General features: G+C 37.1%; 5 protein-coding genes and 1 non-coding gene across 7 annotated transcripts; 3 read left to right on the forward strand and 3 right to left on the reverse strand.

Annotated features, from left to right (window-relative positions):
• LOC104781232 (60S ribosomal protein L36-2-like) lies at window positions 52-1,421 on the reverse strand. Its single transcript, XM_010505842.2, has 4 exons — window positions 1,310-1,421; window positions 1,103-1,207; window positions 539-738; window positions 52-279 (listed from the first exon to the last, which is right to left on the reverse strand). Exons 2-4 carry the CDS (start codon window positions 1,202-1,204, stop codon window positions 243-245), a joined length of 339 nt encoding a protein of 112 aa, XP_010504144.1. The 5' UTR covers window positions 1,205-1,207; window positions 1,310-1,421; the 3' UTR covers window positions 52-242.
• Window positions 1,636-4,011, forward strand: LOC104781233 (actin-1). Its single transcript, XM_010505843.2, has 5 exons — window positions 1,636-1,811; window positions 2,302-2,371; window positions 2,530-2,923; window positions 3,010-3,623; window positions 3,723-4,011. Exons 2-5 carry the CDS (start codon window positions 2,312-2,314, stop codon window positions 3,786-3,788), a joined length of 1,134 nt encoding a protein of 377 aa, XP_010504145.1. The 5' UTR covers window positions 1,636-1,811; window positions 2,302-2,311; the 3' UTR covers window positions 3,789-4,011.
• LOC104781235 (gamma-tubulin complex component 4) lies at window positions 7,084-11,631 on the reverse strand. 2 transcript variants are annotated; one of them, XM_010505845.2, is made up of 16 exons: window positions 11,362-11,629; window positions 10,969-11,269; window positions 10,697-10,833; window positions 10,511-10,609; window positions 10,157-10,277; window positions 9,809-10,081; window positions 9,536-9,616; window positions 9,376-9,459; window positions 9,135-9,221; window positions 8,987-9,042; window positions 8,659-8,841; window positions 8,298-8,523; window positions 8,110-8,198; window positions 7,758-7,911; window positions 7,555-7,677; window positions 7,084-7,481 (listed from the first exon to the last, which is right to left on the reverse strand). In XM_010505845.2, the coding sequence occupies exons 1-16, from the start codon at window positions 11,529-11,531 to the stop codon at window positions 7,425-7,427; spliced, it is 2,241 nt and encodes a 746-aa protein (XP_010504147.1). In that variant the 5' UTR covers window positions 11,532-11,629; the 3' UTR covers window positions 7,084-7,424. The 2 variants fall into 2 exon arrangements, with proteins under 2 accessions (XP_010504147.1, XP_010504148.1); XM_010505846.2 differs by lacking the exons at window positions 7,084-7,481; window positions 7,555-7,677 and having other exon boundaries at window positions 7,822-7,911; window positions 8,088-8,198; window positions 11,362-11,631.
• LOC104784053 lies at window positions 12,748-13,640 on the forward strand. Its single transcript, XM_010509128.1, has 2 exons — window positions 12,748-12,846; window positions 13,334-13,640. The coding sequence occupies exons 1-2, from the start codon at window positions 12,788-12,790 to the stop codon at window positions 13,638-13,640; spliced, it is 366 nt and encodes a 121-aa protein (XP_010507430.1). The 5' UTR covers window positions 12,748-12,787.
• On the forward strand, window positions 14,135-14,206 carry TRNAK-UUU. The gene has a single exon. It is a non-coding gene; the product is annotated as a tRNA-Lys (tRNA).
• Window positions 14,368-16,664, reverse strand: LOC104781236 (RHOMBOID-like protein 4). The gene is made up of 6 exons (XM_010505847.2): window positions 16,111-16,664; window positions 15,656-15,819; window positions 15,390-15,553; window positions 15,054-15,298; window positions 14,738-14,864; window positions 14,368-14,620 (listed from the first exon to the last, which is right to left on the reverse strand). The coding sequence occupies exons 1-6, from the start codon at window positions 16,470-16,472 to the stop codon at window positions 14,498-14,500; spliced, it is 1,185 nt and encodes a 394-aa protein (XP_010504149.1). The 5' UTR covers window positions 16,473-16,664; the 3' UTR covers window positions 14,368-14,497.

A 19,226-nucleotide genomic window follows, 5' to 3' on the forward strand; every position in this document is an offset into this window, starting at 1 on the left:
TTGATTGGTCAAGCTTAGTATGATTGGCGAGATTGACAATGTTGCTAAGAATAACACATGGAAACAAATAATTGATCAAAAGACGAAACTAGATTTAAACGCACAATCACTGGTCTTGATCTTGGGTAAAAAACTCTCTTCAAATCCAAAATTCTAACAAAACATAAAACGATAAGCTGAAGAATCATATTATGATATTGCAATAAGAAGCCAAAATTCCACAGACTTGATGATGATGATGCTCACTTCTTCTTCTCAGTTACACCACCACCAGAAGACCTGCGTGTAAGCAAACACAGTCCCAATAAAAGTGTGTTTTTGTTTAGCTGGGAATCAGTTTTTTTTTTTTCAATTCAAGGATTGCCTTCTCACTTATCTATTCAAAAAAAAAAAAAAACCTAAGCATCTAAAGCTTTTTTACTTCCTCGACAGCTGAGAAATGAGAGAGCAAATGCACAGCACTAATTATTTCTAATCACACAGCTGAAAATAACAGTAACCATGAAAACTTGTGGGTTTATTATTAGTAGTGGATTACCTCGACTTGCGGAGAACACTAGACATCTCCTCTCTCTTCCTCTTGGCTCTCTTGTGGGTTCCCAACTTCCTCTTAGCAACCTTAAGAGCACGCTTGTCTTTACCAACCTTAAGAAGCTCAGTGATTCTCTTCTCATAAGGAGCAAATCCAGCTACTTCCCTGATCAGTGATCTGATGAACAATGTCCTCTTGCTTGTTTTCTGAAGCAAATCATGAACAACAAAATAGAATTAGATTCATAACAAAACAAGAATGCCACAACAAATAAGCAAAAAGATAAAGCTCTACCAAATCTCAATACTTTACAAAGTAAAAGCATCTTATGAGCCGAAAGAAGAGTGTATCATTATTGCTGAGATAAAAAAAATGCTTTTAGCAGAAACAAGAAATGGTTTTACAAAGTCTAATGAACTAAAAACGTTCACAAAGGTGAAGAATCATAGCAATGCAGCATGTGTCACACGCCTACCATATCAAATGATGAATCCAGAGAAGAATCAAATAAGGCGTAATAAAGCACACACAGAGAGAGTGAGAGAGAGAGAGAGAGAGAGAGAAACATACTCCTTTGCGAGAACGAGGACGAGGAGCTAATTCGCGTCTGGTGACAACATGCCCTTTGTTCAACCCAACGAACAAACCGGTTTTAACTGGCGGAGTTGTCATCTTCTGCATATTTTTTCAAAGACAACAAACAAAAAAATGAGCTTTCCCATATGATGTAACTCTTAGGGAGGATTGAATCAAAAAGGGGATGATTAGTTAGATTACCTTTTGTCTTAGGATCTCGTCGAGCTCCTCCGGGGGCGGGTTCAGACGAAAAGGAGGAGGACGACGACTGAAAACTGCATTTTATACCTCCCATAGACACAGAGAGAGGCTAAAGCAAATAAAAACAAAAACCCTAACCCTTTCGCAAACAACTTGGGCCTTTGCGTTGGGCTCCGTTTTAAAAATTAAAGTTGGTTTTTTTTTTTTTTTTGGACAAGGTAAGTTGTAAAAAAAGTAGAGGGTAAAAAAGGTAATTTGCATAAAGGAATTGAATCGGAAAACGAGGTGAGCCGAATTCGAAGCCTTTGGACCCGTTTTTAATATTTTTTTTTTTTTACTTTACCACTCGTTTTTTGTTCTTCAGCTAATTTTGATTTTATTGTGTGTTCTTTTGATTTATTCTCCTTCCTTCGTTTCTTACAACTCATAATTTTGGTTTCAGTCGTGATTCCTCCTGCAGCGAGAAGCCGAGTTTAATCTTCTTTTGTTTTTTCTTCTCCCGGTAATTTTTTTCCGATCCGCATTTCGTTAGTTTGATTGACAATTGTCAGTTTTCATTATCTCTTCTGTAAAAGTTTTGATTTTTTTTTATTTTTTTTTATTTTTTTTTATTTTTTTATTTTGGTTTCGATCTGTGATTTCGAAGTCATTGCATCGCCCTGCTTATAATGTGTGTTTGAGGCGTAAAATGAGTGTTGTTTAAATATCATTTGCTTCTTTGTTGTAATATTAATAATATTATTGAATTTGATAACGTGATCGATTGTGGATCTGGAATCATATTTTGTTACATTCATCTCTTATTTGATTTTGTCACATTCTCTAGGGAATGTTAGTACTAATATTCTTGACTCATTGACAATGAATCTGCTTATTATATAATGTTAGGATCATATATTCCTAAACGAAGCACTGACTGATTTGAGCTTTAATTATTCTTTGTATATTATTATTATTATTAGCCAAAATTGGTCAATTGTTTTTGTTTGCAGAAAGTAGAAAATGGCTGATGGTGAAGACATTCAACCCCTTGTCTGTGACAATGGAACTGGAATGGTTAAGGTATATTTTCTTTATAATCATTGATAAAAATTGAATCTTTTACTCATTTAGATGGATGAGGGCATTGTTAGAAGAATTTTCAATCTTGTAGGTCCTGTCCTGTGGACGATGATGTATCTCTAAGGTGGTTATTATATATGTTCTGTGTTTTGGCTTAGGCTGGTTTTGCTGGGGATGATGCACCTAGGGCTGTGTTTCCAAGTATTGTGGGTCGTCCTCGCCACACTGGAGTGATGGTTGGAATGGGACAGAAGGATGCATATGTTGGCGACGAAGCTCAATCCAAGCGTGGTATTCTAACCCTCAAATACCCAATTGAGCATGGTATTGTCAACAACTGGGATGACATGGAAAAAATCTGGCATCATACTTTCTACAATGAGCTCCGTGTTGCTCCCGAGGAGCATCCCATTCTACTCACTGAGGCACCTCTTAACCCTAAGGCTAATCGTGAGAAGATGACTCAGATCATGTTTGAAACCTTTAATGCTCCTGCTATGTATGTCGCCATTCAAGCTGTCTTGTCTCTTTATGCTAGTGGCCGTACTACTGGTAAGCTCTAGAACTTTTGATAGGCCGGCCTTTATAATCTTCAGATTCAGGATCATGTCTTATTAAACTGTTGAATTATGTTGTAGGTATTGTGCTCGACTCTGGAGATGGTGTGAGTCACACGGTCCCTATCTATGAGGGGTACGCTCTGCCACATGCCATTCTACGTCTTGATCTTGCAGGTCGTGACCTCACAGATGCTCTGATGAAGATCCTCACTGAGCGTGGTTACTCTTTCACTACAACAGCTGAGCGTGAAATTGTCAGAGACATCAAGGAGAAGCTTTGCTACATTGCTCTTGACTATGAGCAGGAGCTTGAGACGGCTAAAACAAGCTCTGCTGTAGAGAAGAACTATGAGCTACCTGATGGGCAAGTGATCACCATTGGATCTGAGCGGTTCCGCTGCCCAGAGGTTCTTTACCAGCCGTCTATGATTGGTATGGAGAATGCTGGTATCCATGAAACCACCTACAACTCCATAATGAAATGTGATGTTGACATCAGAAAGGACTTGTATGGGAACATTGTGCTCAGTGGTGGAACAACTATGTTCCCTGGAATTGCTGACAGAATGAGCAAAGAGATCACTGCTTTGGCACCGAGCAGCATGAAGATCAAAGTTGTTGCACCGCCTGAGAGGAAATACTCGGTCTGGATCGGTGGATCCATCTTGGCTTCCCTCAGTACCTTCCAGCAGGTAACTAAATCAAATCAGTTTCCTTTCCCTAATAAAACCATATTATTCTAGTCTATACAGCTCGACTGATCAGTCTTCCGTTCATAATTTTTTTTGTAGATGTGGATTGCAAAAGCAGAATATGATGAGTCAGGCCCGTCGATTGTTCACCGGAAATGCTTTTGAGTTTGAAGTTAAAGTCTGCTTCCGGAGAAGCCCCGTGGGTTTTATCTTCGTTCTCTGTTTTTGTTCTTCAGTATTTTTTTCAGATTCTGGCCTAAGACATGTTGAAGAACTTACATTTTCTGTTTGTAGTTGTGGTTAAAAATGTTGTCTTGGTCCTTTTTTTATCTCTGTTGGATAACACGACTTTGTTTGAGTGAATAAGAACACCTAATTTTCCGAAGTTTAGTGGGACTATTGGATAATCTTCTTAATTTATATATATTAGTATTAATTAAAATTAGTTATTTATGTTTGTTTTTGTAAATATGTTTTTGTGTAAAACTAAAACCAAAATATGTAAAGTTCTATTCCGAATACTAATAGGATCCTACGTACCTTCTTATATTTTATATCTTCTTTACCATTCCTGAAAGAGAGAGACTCTTATGTTATTTTCTCTTCATCAGATTCTCCCTCCAAAGAAGCTATGGGCAAACCATGTAGTAAAGATGTTACAGAGGCAATGATAGACAATGCATTCAATCAGGTACTTTCTACTACACAGACCCTAAAAACAAATTCATGAATATTCTCCGTACCTTTATTATTACACACCTACTCTGTTTCATATCACGCAATTGTTTTGATGTTCTGTTTCAGATTAGGAACGAAATCGAAGAATGTATTTGGAAGAACATGAGTTTTGAAGAAACGGCGAAACATCTCTATGAAGATCACAATATTGCTCATTATGTCACCAAATCATGTAATGTGTAATATCTATTTCAGTTTGGTTACGTGTTTCTTTGTTAAATTTTTTTAATTCTTGTTTTCTCTATATGATTAGTTTGGGAGCAGTTTCATAAAGAAAGTCCGGAGTTTTTCGAACGCTACAACTTAAATCTGGAAGTAGCGCGTCAGATAAAGTTTTGCAACAATTTGCTTCGGACGCAAGCAAGTATGATGGTGGTTAAGGGAATCATTGATATTTGTAATGCACCACGTACGTATAAAAAAACAAGGACCACACTCTACTTTTGGATTGTTTTACCCACTCGATTTTGTTGAAGATTCGCTTACTTTTTTTTGTCTTTGTGCAGCTGCAATCATGAATTTTCTTCTTCACGATCCTGAAGGAATTCGTCTTATGGAGGATCTAGCTAATACACCTTGTAAATTAACCTCTCTTCTAATGATGCATCCAAAGTACACCGCTTTTTGAATATTTGGGTTTGTTTTTTGTTTTGTTTAATGTCTCTTGCATTGCATTGCATGGCGCAGTAGCTGATATGTCGTCAGAGGTGAGTCCTTCAAGCTTTGCAATGTTGGCATTGGGTAATACAAATGGTCCAACAGGTAAAGTCACAATATAAATATTCGTACTCCATCGAAAACACTATTTTTTGCACTTCTGACGTCTAAATTCCTTGTGTTTCTCTGTTTTGTAGTAAACCAGTTGCAGATTCCTAATGGTCAGCGAGAACAATTTCATCACTATCAATACTCTGCTCCACCTAATGATTAAGCTTGTAAACAAGAGACTCAATCTTTCTCTCTCTCTCATTGTTCTAGCACTTCTACTCATACATTTTTATGAATGATGATTATCCTTTTCTTTTTCCAATAGGTAACTATCTTGGAGCTCCAACCTTTGCACCACCAACTACTGATCAATGGTTTACATCCAGTGATATTACCGGTAAAGAAAATACTCAACCTTTCTCTCTTTTCTTCAATGTCTGGTTTGGTTTGTTTTGTTTTGTTTGATATTTCTTACATAGTTACATCCAATGATATATACTGACTGTTAACATTCAAAAAATTACTTGTGTTTTGTAGTAAACCAGTTGGAAACTCCTAATGAGCAGCGAAATAATCAGCTTCATCAAAATCAAAGGTCTATACCTTATGATCTTCCTTGTATGTAAAGAATAGACTCATCTTTCTCTCTTTATCTATCATTTGTTTTAACACTTCAGCTTAAAGCAGTTTAATCAATCACTCTCCTTTTCTTTCCCCCATAGGTAATAATCTTGGAGCTCACCCCATTGCACCAGCAGCTTCAAATCAATGCCCTATATCTAATGATATTTCCGGTAAAGAAAAGACTCAACCTTTCTCTCTTCATTTCGGATGGTTTAAACTCTTTTACTAACATTGCTATGAAACACTCTTCTTCCTTTTTTTCTCCATAGATCACTATCCTGCATTTTCAACAGTTGCAGCAAACGTTCCATCCGTTGCACAAGTACCTACTGTCCTATATGGCCTGTCTACGTTTGATTTTGGAGACAATGTTGAATATGGCGGCCCATCTTTCAAGCTCGTGGATCCTTCATTAGCAGAACGACTAACACAACCCGAGTACCCGCTACAAGACCCATATGGACAACACCAGCCGCCATATCAGCAGAACTTCTCGCTAGATGAGCTGCTGCAAGGAGTAAACAACAACAAGATGCAATATGGAGGAAACAACAACGAGCTGCAATATGGAGGAAACGACAACGAGTTGCAAGCAGTAATACCCCAGCAGCAGCAGCAAGGGCTCAAAGCCAGCATGATCCTTCAAAGGCAACAGCAAAGATGAGGTATCTAAAAGAGAAGAGAAGAGCAAACTCAAAGTGAGATGACAACAGAAATTTGCCTACAGTAGTGGATTTATATTCTTAGTCAATTTACTTGTCTCCCCTAGGCCCTAGATTAGCTCTCTTGGTTTTTTTCTTTTATAAGCCCACAAGATTGTTGGAAAGTTTCATACATTTCATTAGCTTAAGAATCCAAAACTATTGCAAAGATTGAAGCTTATCTTATTTTGTTTCCCTTCTGTTTTTGTGGAAAAAAATGTAAAAAAGTGATGGTCCAACCGGAATCGGCTTATTGGGTCATAGTAGGCTCGGAAGGCAATGGCTCGTAATCCTTCCACCGTCAAGAGCGGGAGGTGCACGCTGCTCTGTGAAACCAGCCTCACGCGGTCTCCCCCACTCTAGAAGACATGTGACCCGAGCCTTCGCTCAAACCTCATGCCTCAACTCCCAACTTGGAATGGGCGAGCCAGAATATAGCCCACTCCGAACCCGGCCTAATAAGATCGATCCAATGTCCCATTACCTTAATGTCTCCACTTGGATCACAAGCCCGCGTTACTGAGCTCGACGTATAATACTTCGTAACTTCACTATTATATACAACAACATCAAGTTTTGTTTCTCCGATGTGGGACAAATAGCTATCACTTAGGCAGTTCGTTTCGAATCAGGAAATTGTCATCCATCCTCATTGGATCGTTGGAGCTTGTTCGTATGAAAAGGCCAAAAAACGTCATCAAGCTGCTTATCATATTGTTAAATGATTAGAGAAACCACACCTACAGTGTTCCCTACATAATTTACAGAGTATAAAGCACGAATGAAAACACAGCTCGCAGTTTTTGTTCTTGGAACTAAAGTGGCAACACAGATTCTTACAAAGGAAAGGCGTGTGAGCAAAAAACCCTGTCCCGTATATATATGTATATTCCATTAGCGGCGTCATGTGATCATGAATCGAGGATCAGAACAATCTTATCCTCCCGTGTCATAGTTGTTGCAAAACCTTTGAAAGCCCAGGTCTGAAAAAGCTTCGAAACGAGATTCTCTCACCAGGACTGTCAGGCATTTATAATGGAAGAGCTGGGCGTTGGCGGACAACATTCAGCACGCCCCTTGCAGTTGCCTGTTGCCAGGAAAGAGTCAATTGATAAGCTCCCAGGCAGAAAAACTAAATTCTTTTTGGTTGAAATCATTACCTCGTAAAAGGAATTGAAATTTAGGCGTAAAAGAAAACGTCTCAAGAATGGGGCTCGCTGGCTTCCGGCAAGCTTGCTGCTTCTCAGTATGGTATACAAGGAATTCGACTTCTTGTTGAATTCCTTAAGACCACAAGAAAGAAAATTATAAGAGACCATTTATTTTCACCTTTGTATGAGTGTTACAATGAAAAATAAAGCACCTCGGCTATGTTTTCAAGTTCCGTAGTGTTTGGATTGCTTTCTTGATTCTCAATGTTCCAGCAGAACTGGAGACATAGTTTCATGATGCTGTCGAGTATCCTTGAGACGGAACCAATGTCGAGGAAAGATTGAGATATAAGAGCCGAGAGATACCTGCATTTATACAGTACAGTAGGTAAGTAGTAGGGGCAGGCATAAAAAAATGAACCAAACTGAAAAAATAGTGAAAAAGATTTTGGTTCAGCCTTGCTTCACATATACGAATCAAGAACCAAAATGAAAAATGAAAAGGCTAGACCAAGTAAGTAACATGAAGACTGAAAGCGCACAACGAGCACTGCATATATTTACTCTTGATGGAAGCCAACGAGTTCAGTGAAGTCTTGAGAATCGTGAATGTGAGTTTGCAACACCTTCCATTGAGATTCTATCACGTCAACCTTAAGACATAGAGAAAATTAAACCTTAGACGTTTTTGTTTCTAGAACTGACTTGTGACCAACTTTGAAATTCTTATGAAACGTCATAGGTTTCTTTACCTGAATATAAAACTGAAGATTCCTTATCAAAAACGCCATGTGCTCTCTAACACGCCACATGGGTCTTATTCCTTGTCGTCTTTGTTGAGATGTTGAGCCGTTTGTACCATCTTTTCGATGTTGAGCAGATTCTACATGATCTTGATGCATTACAGAAGCCCATGATTTCTCTAATTCCATCTGAGTTCTCTTTAGCCGTATCAAGTATTGGAACACCTTGAGATACCTAAACATAAGTCTATAACTCTCAGACAAAGTATCAAATCGCCTAAATAGTTCACGGTAAAATTGATGCAAGAACTTTGAAACTGAGAAAAGTTAGAAGAAAAAGAGGATATAAGCAATGCCCAAGGATTATTACTTAGAAAGCACTTCTTGAGTGAAAAACAGTTGCATAGGCCAATCAACAGAATACTCCAGAGCAATAGCGTCCCAGCCATCCACAGAGGTGTCTGATGTATAATTTGCCTTCCCGGCAAGAGATGCTTTAGATCTCGCCAGCTCAGCTTGAGAAGATCTGACTGTGACTCCAAATGAAGGCATACTGGTGAGAGTAGCAGTTAAAACAGCCAAATTGAGGAACAGTTGGGGAAAGTAATTATTAATGTGTGCTTCCCACTTAGCTCACAAGCTGGAAATTAAATCCATCTAATATGAATTCGTAAAAAAGAGTTTGATGTGTTACTGACCGTAGGGATACCCTAGAAAAATACTTATCTTCCTCTGCAATGGTTTTTGTTGCAGCCTGTGTGTTCCCAAAAGAGAGAGCGTTACAAAAACAATTTGACCTGACCAGAGCTTATTATCATAAGAATTTTTAAAGTTGTATCCACATACCAACTGGAATGGTACCATAAGATCAGACTCTCCAGTTGACTGGCGAGGCGGCAAACGCATCAACGGACGACTCTCCTCCAGAAAGCACTGAAATCAGAAATTCTATATGAGATGTGAAATTACATGTCCACAGGTCTTTCACTGAGTAATGCAAGGAAACGAGGACATGAGCAAGTGGGAGCGACATTAATCACCCTTACATTTCATTTAAAAAACTCAACAGATACTTTATGTGGTTTACCTGAAAGAAATCTCCTTTTTCTAAGAGAAAATAGTCTTTAAGAGCTTTAAGATGACCATTGAGATCAGCACGTACAACGACAAGCTGTACCAAGGAAGGTAATGTGACCCAAACAAATAAAGTAAAAGATTAGAGAAATAAAAAGTTGTCAAGTCAAAACCTGCCAAAGATGACTGGCTGCTATTGCTCGAACAGAATCAACAGTGCACTCGAATGATCTCTTGTGAAACTCAGATGATTCCTGCACGTAGACGTATAAATGTAAAGCGTACAATCTGAGCACTAACGTGATCCTAGGAGAAAGGCATATACTATTTCTATGCATGAGCAAATAGATCACGTGTTGCATGACCGAAATCAACTCGGTTATCAAGATTGTTACTCTTTGTACCAATTACAGTGTGCAGTGAGTAAGGCTCCCACCAACCAGTACCTTTAATTCTTTGAGCATTGCTTCGATCTTGTCTGCCTCTGACTGAGGTAGTAACTCTCCCCCTGTAAGATCTGTATCTATTTCAGTTTCCCTTTCAGGGAAATCACTATGCATAAATCCTCGAATCCTCTGGGAGCCACGCATTGTTTGCTGAAAACTCTTGTCCTTCTGGAACTGGAAAGCAGGACTGGGATTTCGCAAAACCCTTATGGCTTTCCCTGCAAAAAGAATGGATTCACCAAGCCTCATGGAAATATAATCAGGTAACATATCCTGCAATATAACCACAGAAACATCAAGAATATAGTACTGGTACCAAATCAAAATTGAAAGTGGCATGGAGAATACCAAAGAGATGTGAAATCCAGAGTGCCAATCAGTTAAAGATGTCTCATGTACTGAGGTACGAGCCAACTTTTCAGATATTTCTTCCTGAGATGAGCGATGATCTAAATCCCCATCTTCCTGCCTGCAAGCAAATCAGAAATGAATTTTTCATTCATGGGAGAAGAACAAACAGAAATCAAAGTCCAGCCACAGACGACACCAAGCGATAATGTATCAGCGCAAGTTTACAGCAGCTACCTAACCGGTATAATAGGAGACTTCATGAGGAACACTAGTGACAACATTAAGCAAAACGAGATGGCACTCAACAAATCTCAAAAGTAAAATGAGAAAACGACGTGGATCTAGAATTACCTCTTGATGAAAAACTCTCCATGAGGATCCTGGAGAATCCCGTAGACAATCCAAGCCGCAAGTTGATTATACATGACCTGATGTCCATGCCAAAGAAGCCTACACATGGATACAAAAACATTTAACAAGCGGTGAAGCTGGACTAAAAATGGTTTACGATTTACTGTAGATTGAGCCAGTGAATACCTTTGGAGACAAGTCCTCAGTTCAGGCACACCACAATGACACCTTTTATTCAACACATTAAGAAGCTGCCCTCCACGAATATCATCACGCTCAATCTCAAGGATAACCTCGTACAGGGGAGGGAAAAGAACGAAGAACTAGGAAAAAAACACAAAAACAAAGACAGATAAAAATAGCATTACATATCAACAACGTACACATTCTCATACGGTATTCCCTAAAGCTCAATCATCAGGTGATCAATATGTTGGTAAATGGTATTGGGAACGTACCTTATTGAGCCCCTGCGTAACCGTAGCAAGAATAGGCGTAGTCTCCGCCAATAGCTTCTGCTCTATCTGAAGAACCGCAGATCTATAGACGGAAAGAATCTCCCCAATTCCATTAGCAATGGCTCTACGGTACACGCTAGGCTTCTTCTCTCTACTCTGCTTCGACAATTCATCAGCCCGTTCCAACGGATGCACACTGGTTACTACAGACCTAATCCAGCTCAAATTGCGAGACTTCTTCGCAAACCGGTCGAGCTCTCGATAGTAGAACCCTAGCTTGATCAACCTCTCGATTAAGTCCCTGCAAGGAAACACATCAGAGTCGCTCACTAGAAATCAAAATCGGCGCGCAATCATCAGATCAGCGCGAGCAGAGAGAGAGAGAGAGTATACCTTTCGCTGGGTTCGATGAAGGAGATGTCAGGAGCGAGTTTGAAGGTACATTCATCAGAGAGAGGTGAATCGGAGTTGAAAGCGAGGCCTAGGGTTTTCCGTTGCTCTCGCTCGTCGACGATGAGATCGCCGGTGAAGCCTAAGAGAGCTAGAAGAAGCTCGTGCAACATTGCGTTTTGGGGAAATTGACCGAAACTGCTTTAACTTTTTGGGGAGGGAAATTGAAAATCAAAATCAAAACGCCGGGTCACAGTCGCCGGACTTGTTGGTCGTTTATCGGTGTAGTTCAGTGGCAAACGATGTAATTTCATGTGAAAACAAAGGTCTTTTGGTAAATTCCGGTAGTCTCTTTGGTTTGGAGGTTTGGTCTTTCCAAATTTCCAATCAACACCAATTCAATCTGGTTAAACCGAACTAAAATCAATTTCCCTAATCGAGTAAATTATTAATTATGAAATAAATCCGATCTGTAACATTACTTGTTAATATTTTCACAATGGATGGTGAAAGGTAGATATTAAAACTACCTGGGTTTTTAGGTATATTTTTTTCACAAAATGAGGTTAAAAATATCAAGATATTTTAATTTGGCTTTAAAGATCCTTTTTTTTAAAAAAAAAAGCAAAAAAGAACAGTCGAACATATTTGGAAAACACATGCATGAATATTATTAGATTAGATGAGTTAAATAATGAGAAACCAAACATCGATATAGGTGAGACGTGGAAGAAGTACGTGGTGTTGGAGATGAATCTTTGAATTTAAGACTACCATAAAACCAAAAGAAAAATATTTGAAAATTTGTAATGGCCTTTAGTTACTTCCCCCTACACTTGGTCAAGTACTCTCTTTTTTTTTTTTTGGCTGCTACACTTGGTCAAGTATGAAGTATTGGTTTGAGCCAAACAGAAAGTTGTTAAATTATTCGAAGAAAAGCTGTTTTTTCGATTGACCCTTCAAATAATTTGACCGTTTATAAATCTATAAACGTGATTTTAAAATTAGCACGAACGCTTAATTAAACTCTTAAAAAGTGAAGCATGACTAGGTCATTCACCTGCCTCCTGGTTGTAATTTTTTGGATGTTTTAATCTGACTTCTCTGATCGAGCAAGGGACTACTACTTCTCTTACATTCCGCATCAAAATCCTTTCTATTTTTGTTTTCTTTTGAACAGACCTTGTCAATATCTAGTTTTTATTTATTTATTTATTTCTCAAAGTCTAATCAACATTACAAAGTCAAGTATTAGTTTATTACAACAACAAGAAAGTGATTATTAATAACAATTTCCCTTAATAAAATATGTATATAAAGCCATATCTTCCCACATATATCTTCGACGTACAGTTCAAGATCGTCCATAAATTAGTTATACAAAAAATCCTCTTACACCTAATCTTCCATAGAAAATTTGAGAGAATTAATGTCTCAAACACTTTTCAATCTCAAAAGCTTCTCTCGATCTATCAACACAATTATAATGTAAGTCTAGCCATTTATATTATTTTCATCTAATTATATTATTGATTAAGGAAAGTTGTGGAAATGACAACTAGCTACCACAATAGTTACACCAAGTAATGATCCAAAAAATGGTAAAAGATAGAGGCATAGAGCCAACAAGACCATAACAGTTAGTCAGTAATAGGCAAAAGACTCTTACTTACAAGCAATTTGTGTAATTGTATAGCCATCTAAGGTGTCCTACCTCCACATATGATTGTAGATGAGAGTCTTTAATCATACTTTGAGCAGTTTGGGAAGCTCCTTTTGTTTCCCGAGGGTCTTTCATATTTCACTGTCCAATCCTTAAAAACTTTCCAGACGGGCCAAATTGTTTTTGTAGCTTGGTCGTCTATCCATTTTGTATAAACCTCTGGTTTAAGAAAATGTGTTGATTAATTCTTGTGAATATATAGTGTTTCATACTAAATGACAGTTTTTCTTTTTTGGATTAATTATCGTATAGGAGGAGATACATTGTGATCACAAAAGCCTCTCAAAGGAGATATACTACTGGAAGTAGCCAGGAGAAACCATCGTGGACATCAGACCCTGATACCGGATACTTTAGACCTGAGAGGACCGGTGCAAAAGAGTTTAATCCATGCATTGCAAAAACTTCTCAAATTCAAGGTAAAATGATGAGAGGAGAAGAGCTATGGTGGATGCCTGACCCTCACAGCGGATACTATAGACCCGATAATTTTGTCAAAGAGCTTGACTCAGCTGAGCTACGGTCTTTGCACTTCAATAAGAATCACAAGACGTTGTAAGCCACATGATCTCTAACATGCATGTGTGGTTTTTTTTTTTTTTTTTATTTTTTCTAATTCGTTTTGAAGTGTGAACTAATAAATAATAAAGAAGTATTTGCAAATTATTGTTTGCCTCCGTACTTATTTTCCAATGCGAGACGATCATTTGTTTAGTCGTATTGGCTTTTTTATCTTGTTAAGCGAACATGATGTGTTCAAGATTGCTTCTAAATATTGGGTTTGTATCTAGTTGATCTTTTACAAAACAAGTTGTCACGTATTACTTTTAATTAGTTATATATAATACCCATACCAAATTTCTGTTATATATCCAAATGGAAGATCTCCGTGCCAAACTTCCATTTTAATCTAATTTGGAAAATTTGATTTGTAGAGGGTATTACAACAATATGATCTAAAGTAATCGTACGTAGTTGGATGTAAATTGACCTTTGTAACAAATTAAAACAAGATATATCTTATATACATGCAATGGAACAATAAACAACAAAGCCGTCTTAGCTCAGTGGTAGAGCGCGTGGCTTTTAACCACGTGGCCGTGGGTTCGATCCCCACAGACGGCGGCTTTTTTTTTAAAAAATTCTGGTACATCGAAGCTTGGTCCTAGACTGTGATTTTACAACCAGAACTGAAGAACAAATTTTAATTTTTCTTGCGAAGTCTCTTCCATAATATTGAAGCACGGTTACTTGAAAATTTACCAGAGAACTCAAACATAAAATAATTCAAGAAAACACTGTACTTATTTATTCAACAAGGAGGCTCCTATAAAAATATACACAATAAAGCAAGAAAAAATAAGAAGGAGAAGCAGATACAGAGTGTAGACACGAGTGTTGTATATATTCTAAAAATCAACGGCAAAGCTGAACACATAAGCTATTAATCCGTGAATCCGGGGGATTTGCCAAAATGTAAGATGCTGATTTCCCATTTCTCAAACAAGTCATGCTGAATTGGTTACCTAATTGAGTCGTCTGCAGCAAACAAAAATAAGAAGAAAAGAGATATGTGATTAGGAGACATTGAAAAAGGGATTCGATTCGAGGTTGTAGAAACTGAGATACGAAAACAAAGGCACTAAGGATTTATACCGTGCAAGAGGCTGGTTCTCGGTTACAGCTCCATTTAGATGTTGGAACACATGAAAGGTAATGACACCATGAGCAATGTTCGTTTCCATCGACATTGTTGAAGAGAAAGATCAATCCAGCAATGAACCTGTGACAAGAAAAGAAGCTTGGTTTGGTAATTGTTCATAACTTTTTCTTGTCAATCAAAGAGACAAGATCATCATATACTCAATCTGCAGCAGGCCTTTTTGAACTAAGAGTATAGGGAAAACAAACAAACAAACTGATTTGTAGCTATTAACGTGGAGGATGAATAACAGAGAAACGTAACACTTACCCAGCGACCAAGAGGAGAAGAGAGATGGTCCAAAATATGCCCTGATACATTTTGTACCTGTGGGGTTTAGCTCCAGGAGCGTTTCTTTGGTTGATCCATCCATAATGGGGACGGATTAAGAGCACAAATCCAAGTAGAAACCCGGTTGCAAACCCTCCAATATGAGCAAAGTTATCAACTCCAGGGAGCACACCAAGTCCCAAGTTCACCGCCACAATCAATACAAGAGTTATAATCGTCACAACCTAGACCAAGCATTGGCAAAAACAACATAAATTCTAAAGTTCCAATCTTGAAAATCATAAATAAGAAAAGGCTTCTTAAGAAATCGTTAACCTTGTTAGAATAGATTGTCCAGTTAATAAAGATCTCAGAGAGCATTCCTCCAAGTAAACCAAACACAGCACCAGATGCTCCAACAGAGATGTTTGAGCGGAGGAAAAGAGCTGACAATATACTTCCTCCAAATCCAGATATCAGATAAAGCAATCCAATCCGTACTAAGGAAACAAAAGTTACACACACAAATTCCATTAAAAGGGGTCTTCAAAAGAGAGATAAACAAATCAATCAAGAGATGCAAGCAGAGTAGGTGTACTTACTAAAACCGAATTCGCGTTCCATACGTATACCAATGAACAAAAGAGTCAACATGTTCACGAGTAAGTGAACAACTCCTCCATGTAACCAGTTGCACGATAGTAAACGCCATCCTTCATCTTGTTTAACCACTTTCTTTACATCCAACCCACCCATTGTTTGTAACCTGTTCCAAGTCAAAAAACCAACCAAAATAAAAATCTCAACATCAGGACGAAGCCAAGGAAGTGTGGATTATAGAAACGCTGTCTCATTTACTAACTTGCATATTCTCTAATAGCAATTAGCTACTTCTTATCGAATCAAAATCGTAAAAATTTGGAATTTTTTTTGCTCAAATTCATAAGAAAGTTCGGAAATTTCATAGTTTCATGCTTCAGTTGAACTCGGTAAAGGTCAGACCTTTGTTTGAAACAGAGTAAGTAAAAGAACCCTAGAAAATTAGAAGCTTACATACGTTAGAGAGGAAGGACCGAGAAGAGGATTCTCTCTAGTGTTCTGAAACGAGAAGCGACCCAAGAAATCAGCAAAACAATCTCCAGATTTCTTGGGACAGTTGTTGACATACATGGTGATCACGAACACGACAACGTTAGCGACAACGAAACAGGGTATGAGCCAAGCTAACCAGCTTCTAAACTCTTTAACTCCTCTTCCTCGTTCTTCATAAGAACTTCGACTACGATTCAGAGATCGATGTTGTTGCCCAGATAGAGAAGCAGATTCAACATCCATTGGGTATTGTTGTTGTGTGTTGTTGCTCTCTCTCTGTCGAGTTTTTCCCCAAATCGGAGCTGTTTCTGAATCTTTCTCACCCATTTAAGGAAACAACTAAAAAAAAAAATTCGAGCTTTGTGATTGAACTTGAGATGTTTGTGTAGTAGAGAGGAATTAGATTTTTGTGTGTTTGCTGTTTGTGGGGTTTTTTTTTATAAAATCGGGTTTGGACTTTGGCAGCTTGAGAGCAACTTCCTATCTATACATAAAGGAAAGTTTCGTTGGGGTTTGTGTCTGAAAACAAGAAAAAGAAAGAGTTTAAGTCAACGGTATTCACCTAATTATGAATCCATCAGACGGTTCCCTAATCCTACCAGTAAAAACAATCTGCTTTCACAAGGAAATAATTATTTGACTCAAACTCCAAATCGTATATGTTTCCGAAACGCAATGATTTAAAAGGATATTAACATCGGATGAAACGGATTACACAAGTCACAAAACAAACAGTGTACGACAAAAAAAAAAAAACTAACTTTACAAATAGTTACAATTTTCTGCACTTTTTCCAATTAAATCATTGATGACCGGTTCAAAACCAAATGAACCACAATGCATTTGAACTTCTTTTTTTTGAAACACCCATATAATAAACTACATTTCTCTAATGGGTAACAAATTGGGACAAGATATATAATGTTATCGTAAATATTTTTAATTCTAATTGAATATTTTTATAACTAATAATTTTAATAAAATATGAAATTTAGTGATAGAAAAGATATATATATATATATATATATATATTACCCTAAATAAAAACAGTTCTAAACAGAATAGAAAAAAAAAATCTAGAATAATATTAGTCTTTTTGCTTAGTCTATTCATTTTCGGAATCATGAATGATCAGTGGTTCAACCGCTCCTAACCCGTTGTAATTAACTGGTCTAGATTTGGTTAAATGAGTTTCAAATCTAAATGGGTTTAAATAGTATTAAAACAGATAGTTGAGAATATAACATATTAAAACAGATAGTTAAGAAGAGAAGATAAACTTGATGGGTTAGTGACACTTGTTAAGACTTCGTTGGCCTCGTCGATCTTGTTCCCACACTGGCACTGTTTTTCCTTAAAATTGTTTATGGTAGTTTGAAGTCTTTTCTTAGACTTATCCATCAACTGATACTTATCCTGTCTAAAGATCCCGAGAAACCACTGAAACATCTGTGACAGATTTAAAAATAATTTCTGTTAACCCTCACACACAGTTAGACAAGGGTGAGATAGCCTCAAAATGATGACGGTGCAAATGTGGTTCAAAACAAATTGAACCGCAATGCATTTGGACTTTTTTTATTTTGGAACACTTATATAAACTACATTTGTCTAATGGGTAAAAAAACTGGAACAAGCAGATTAGAACCGATTCAGTTCGGTCCGTTCAATTATGTTAATATAAAAAATTTGATAACCAATAATTTTAATTAAAATATGAAATTTAGTGATGGAAAAAAATATATATGTTACCCTAAATACAACTAGTTCTAAACAGAATAGAAAAAAAAATCGAGAATAATATATAGTCTTTTGCTTAATGTATTCATCTTCGGAACCACGAGTGATTGACTGGTCTACTTGTTCCATTGGTACGTAATCATCAAACTTTGACTTCGACGGTCTTAGTCGTGCTTTTTATTGATGATATATAGACATATCTTTCATTTTATTTGATGGAAAAGTTTATTTAATTTTCGAAAGTCGCAGACTTTTTCTCTCTATCTATGTTTATGTAATATACCATTTGGAATCTGGCTTGGTTATTAAAAAGAATCCCAGCCCATAATTATCAATCGTTTGATTTGATGATTTCCTGTTCTTTCATTATTAAATATTATAATGGGTGTCAAAGTTACAAAGTTAGAAAATTGGTGTTTCTTTAATACTGTATCAATCAAGTCATAATATAAATAATTTATGAAAGTGCTTAAGTTGAAGCTTTCTAAAGAATGATTAATTTAAGGATTCTATATTTCTATGGTTGACTTCCTTGCTTGCATTCGAAATCGTTGACCATTGCCGGTAACAACTAACAAGACTGGTTCTTCTCAATCTTTTCGACTTTGTAGTAAGAGTAACAAAATATATACGAGGAAGTCGCTCACATTTAAAACAAAGGGAGGAGAGACACAAACAAAAAAACCTAAAACCAATGTTGTTCAACGATTGATGATTATTAATAAAACAATATTTTCTCTTCTCAATATGTAAACTCTATTTGTCTAAACATGATCTATATAATTTTTAACTCTTTATCATTTCGTGTGAAATGGTTCAGATAATTTTATTACTTTTCAAAGATTAATTCCAAAGAACTAACTTGGATGTTGTGGATTGAAACAAATACTAGTGAATGAGGAGATCTATCCAACAAAAATGGAAACCACAGAGTTTTCCTCTACAACAAGAAAATATTAGTGAATGAGAAGAGATTTATCCAATTAAAATGGAGAGTCATCCACGTGTCAAAACTAAGATTGATGTTAAGAAGTAATGAGAAGAACGGAAGAACTGGTCCAAAGTGTTCGGGGGAGGGTTTTAGGGCTAAAGCTAAAAAAAACCGTTGGTTAGTTTTTAACCCCACAAAAAAATAAACATGTCTTTAGAGAAAACGTTTTTAATTTACTGATAGTTTCAGACTATTCAGATGTTGACAGGTGTTGTTAAAATTGAGTTCGAAATTTTCTGAAACATTGAAGTTTTCATTTTGTAAAGATTTTTTTTGTGGTTTCATGGGGTTTTTTGTTCAGACCCAAACCCAACTTTAAAGGCGGATGTTTTACGGCTCATAGCATTCTA

Source organism: Camelina sativa, chromosome 4 (assembly GCF_000633955.1).
Source record: "Camelina sativa cultivar DH55 chromosome 4, Cs, whole genome shotgun sequence".
Lineage (NCBI taxonomy): Eukaryota > Viridiplantae > Streptophyta > Magnoliopsida > Brassicales > Brassicaceae > Camelina > Camelina sativa.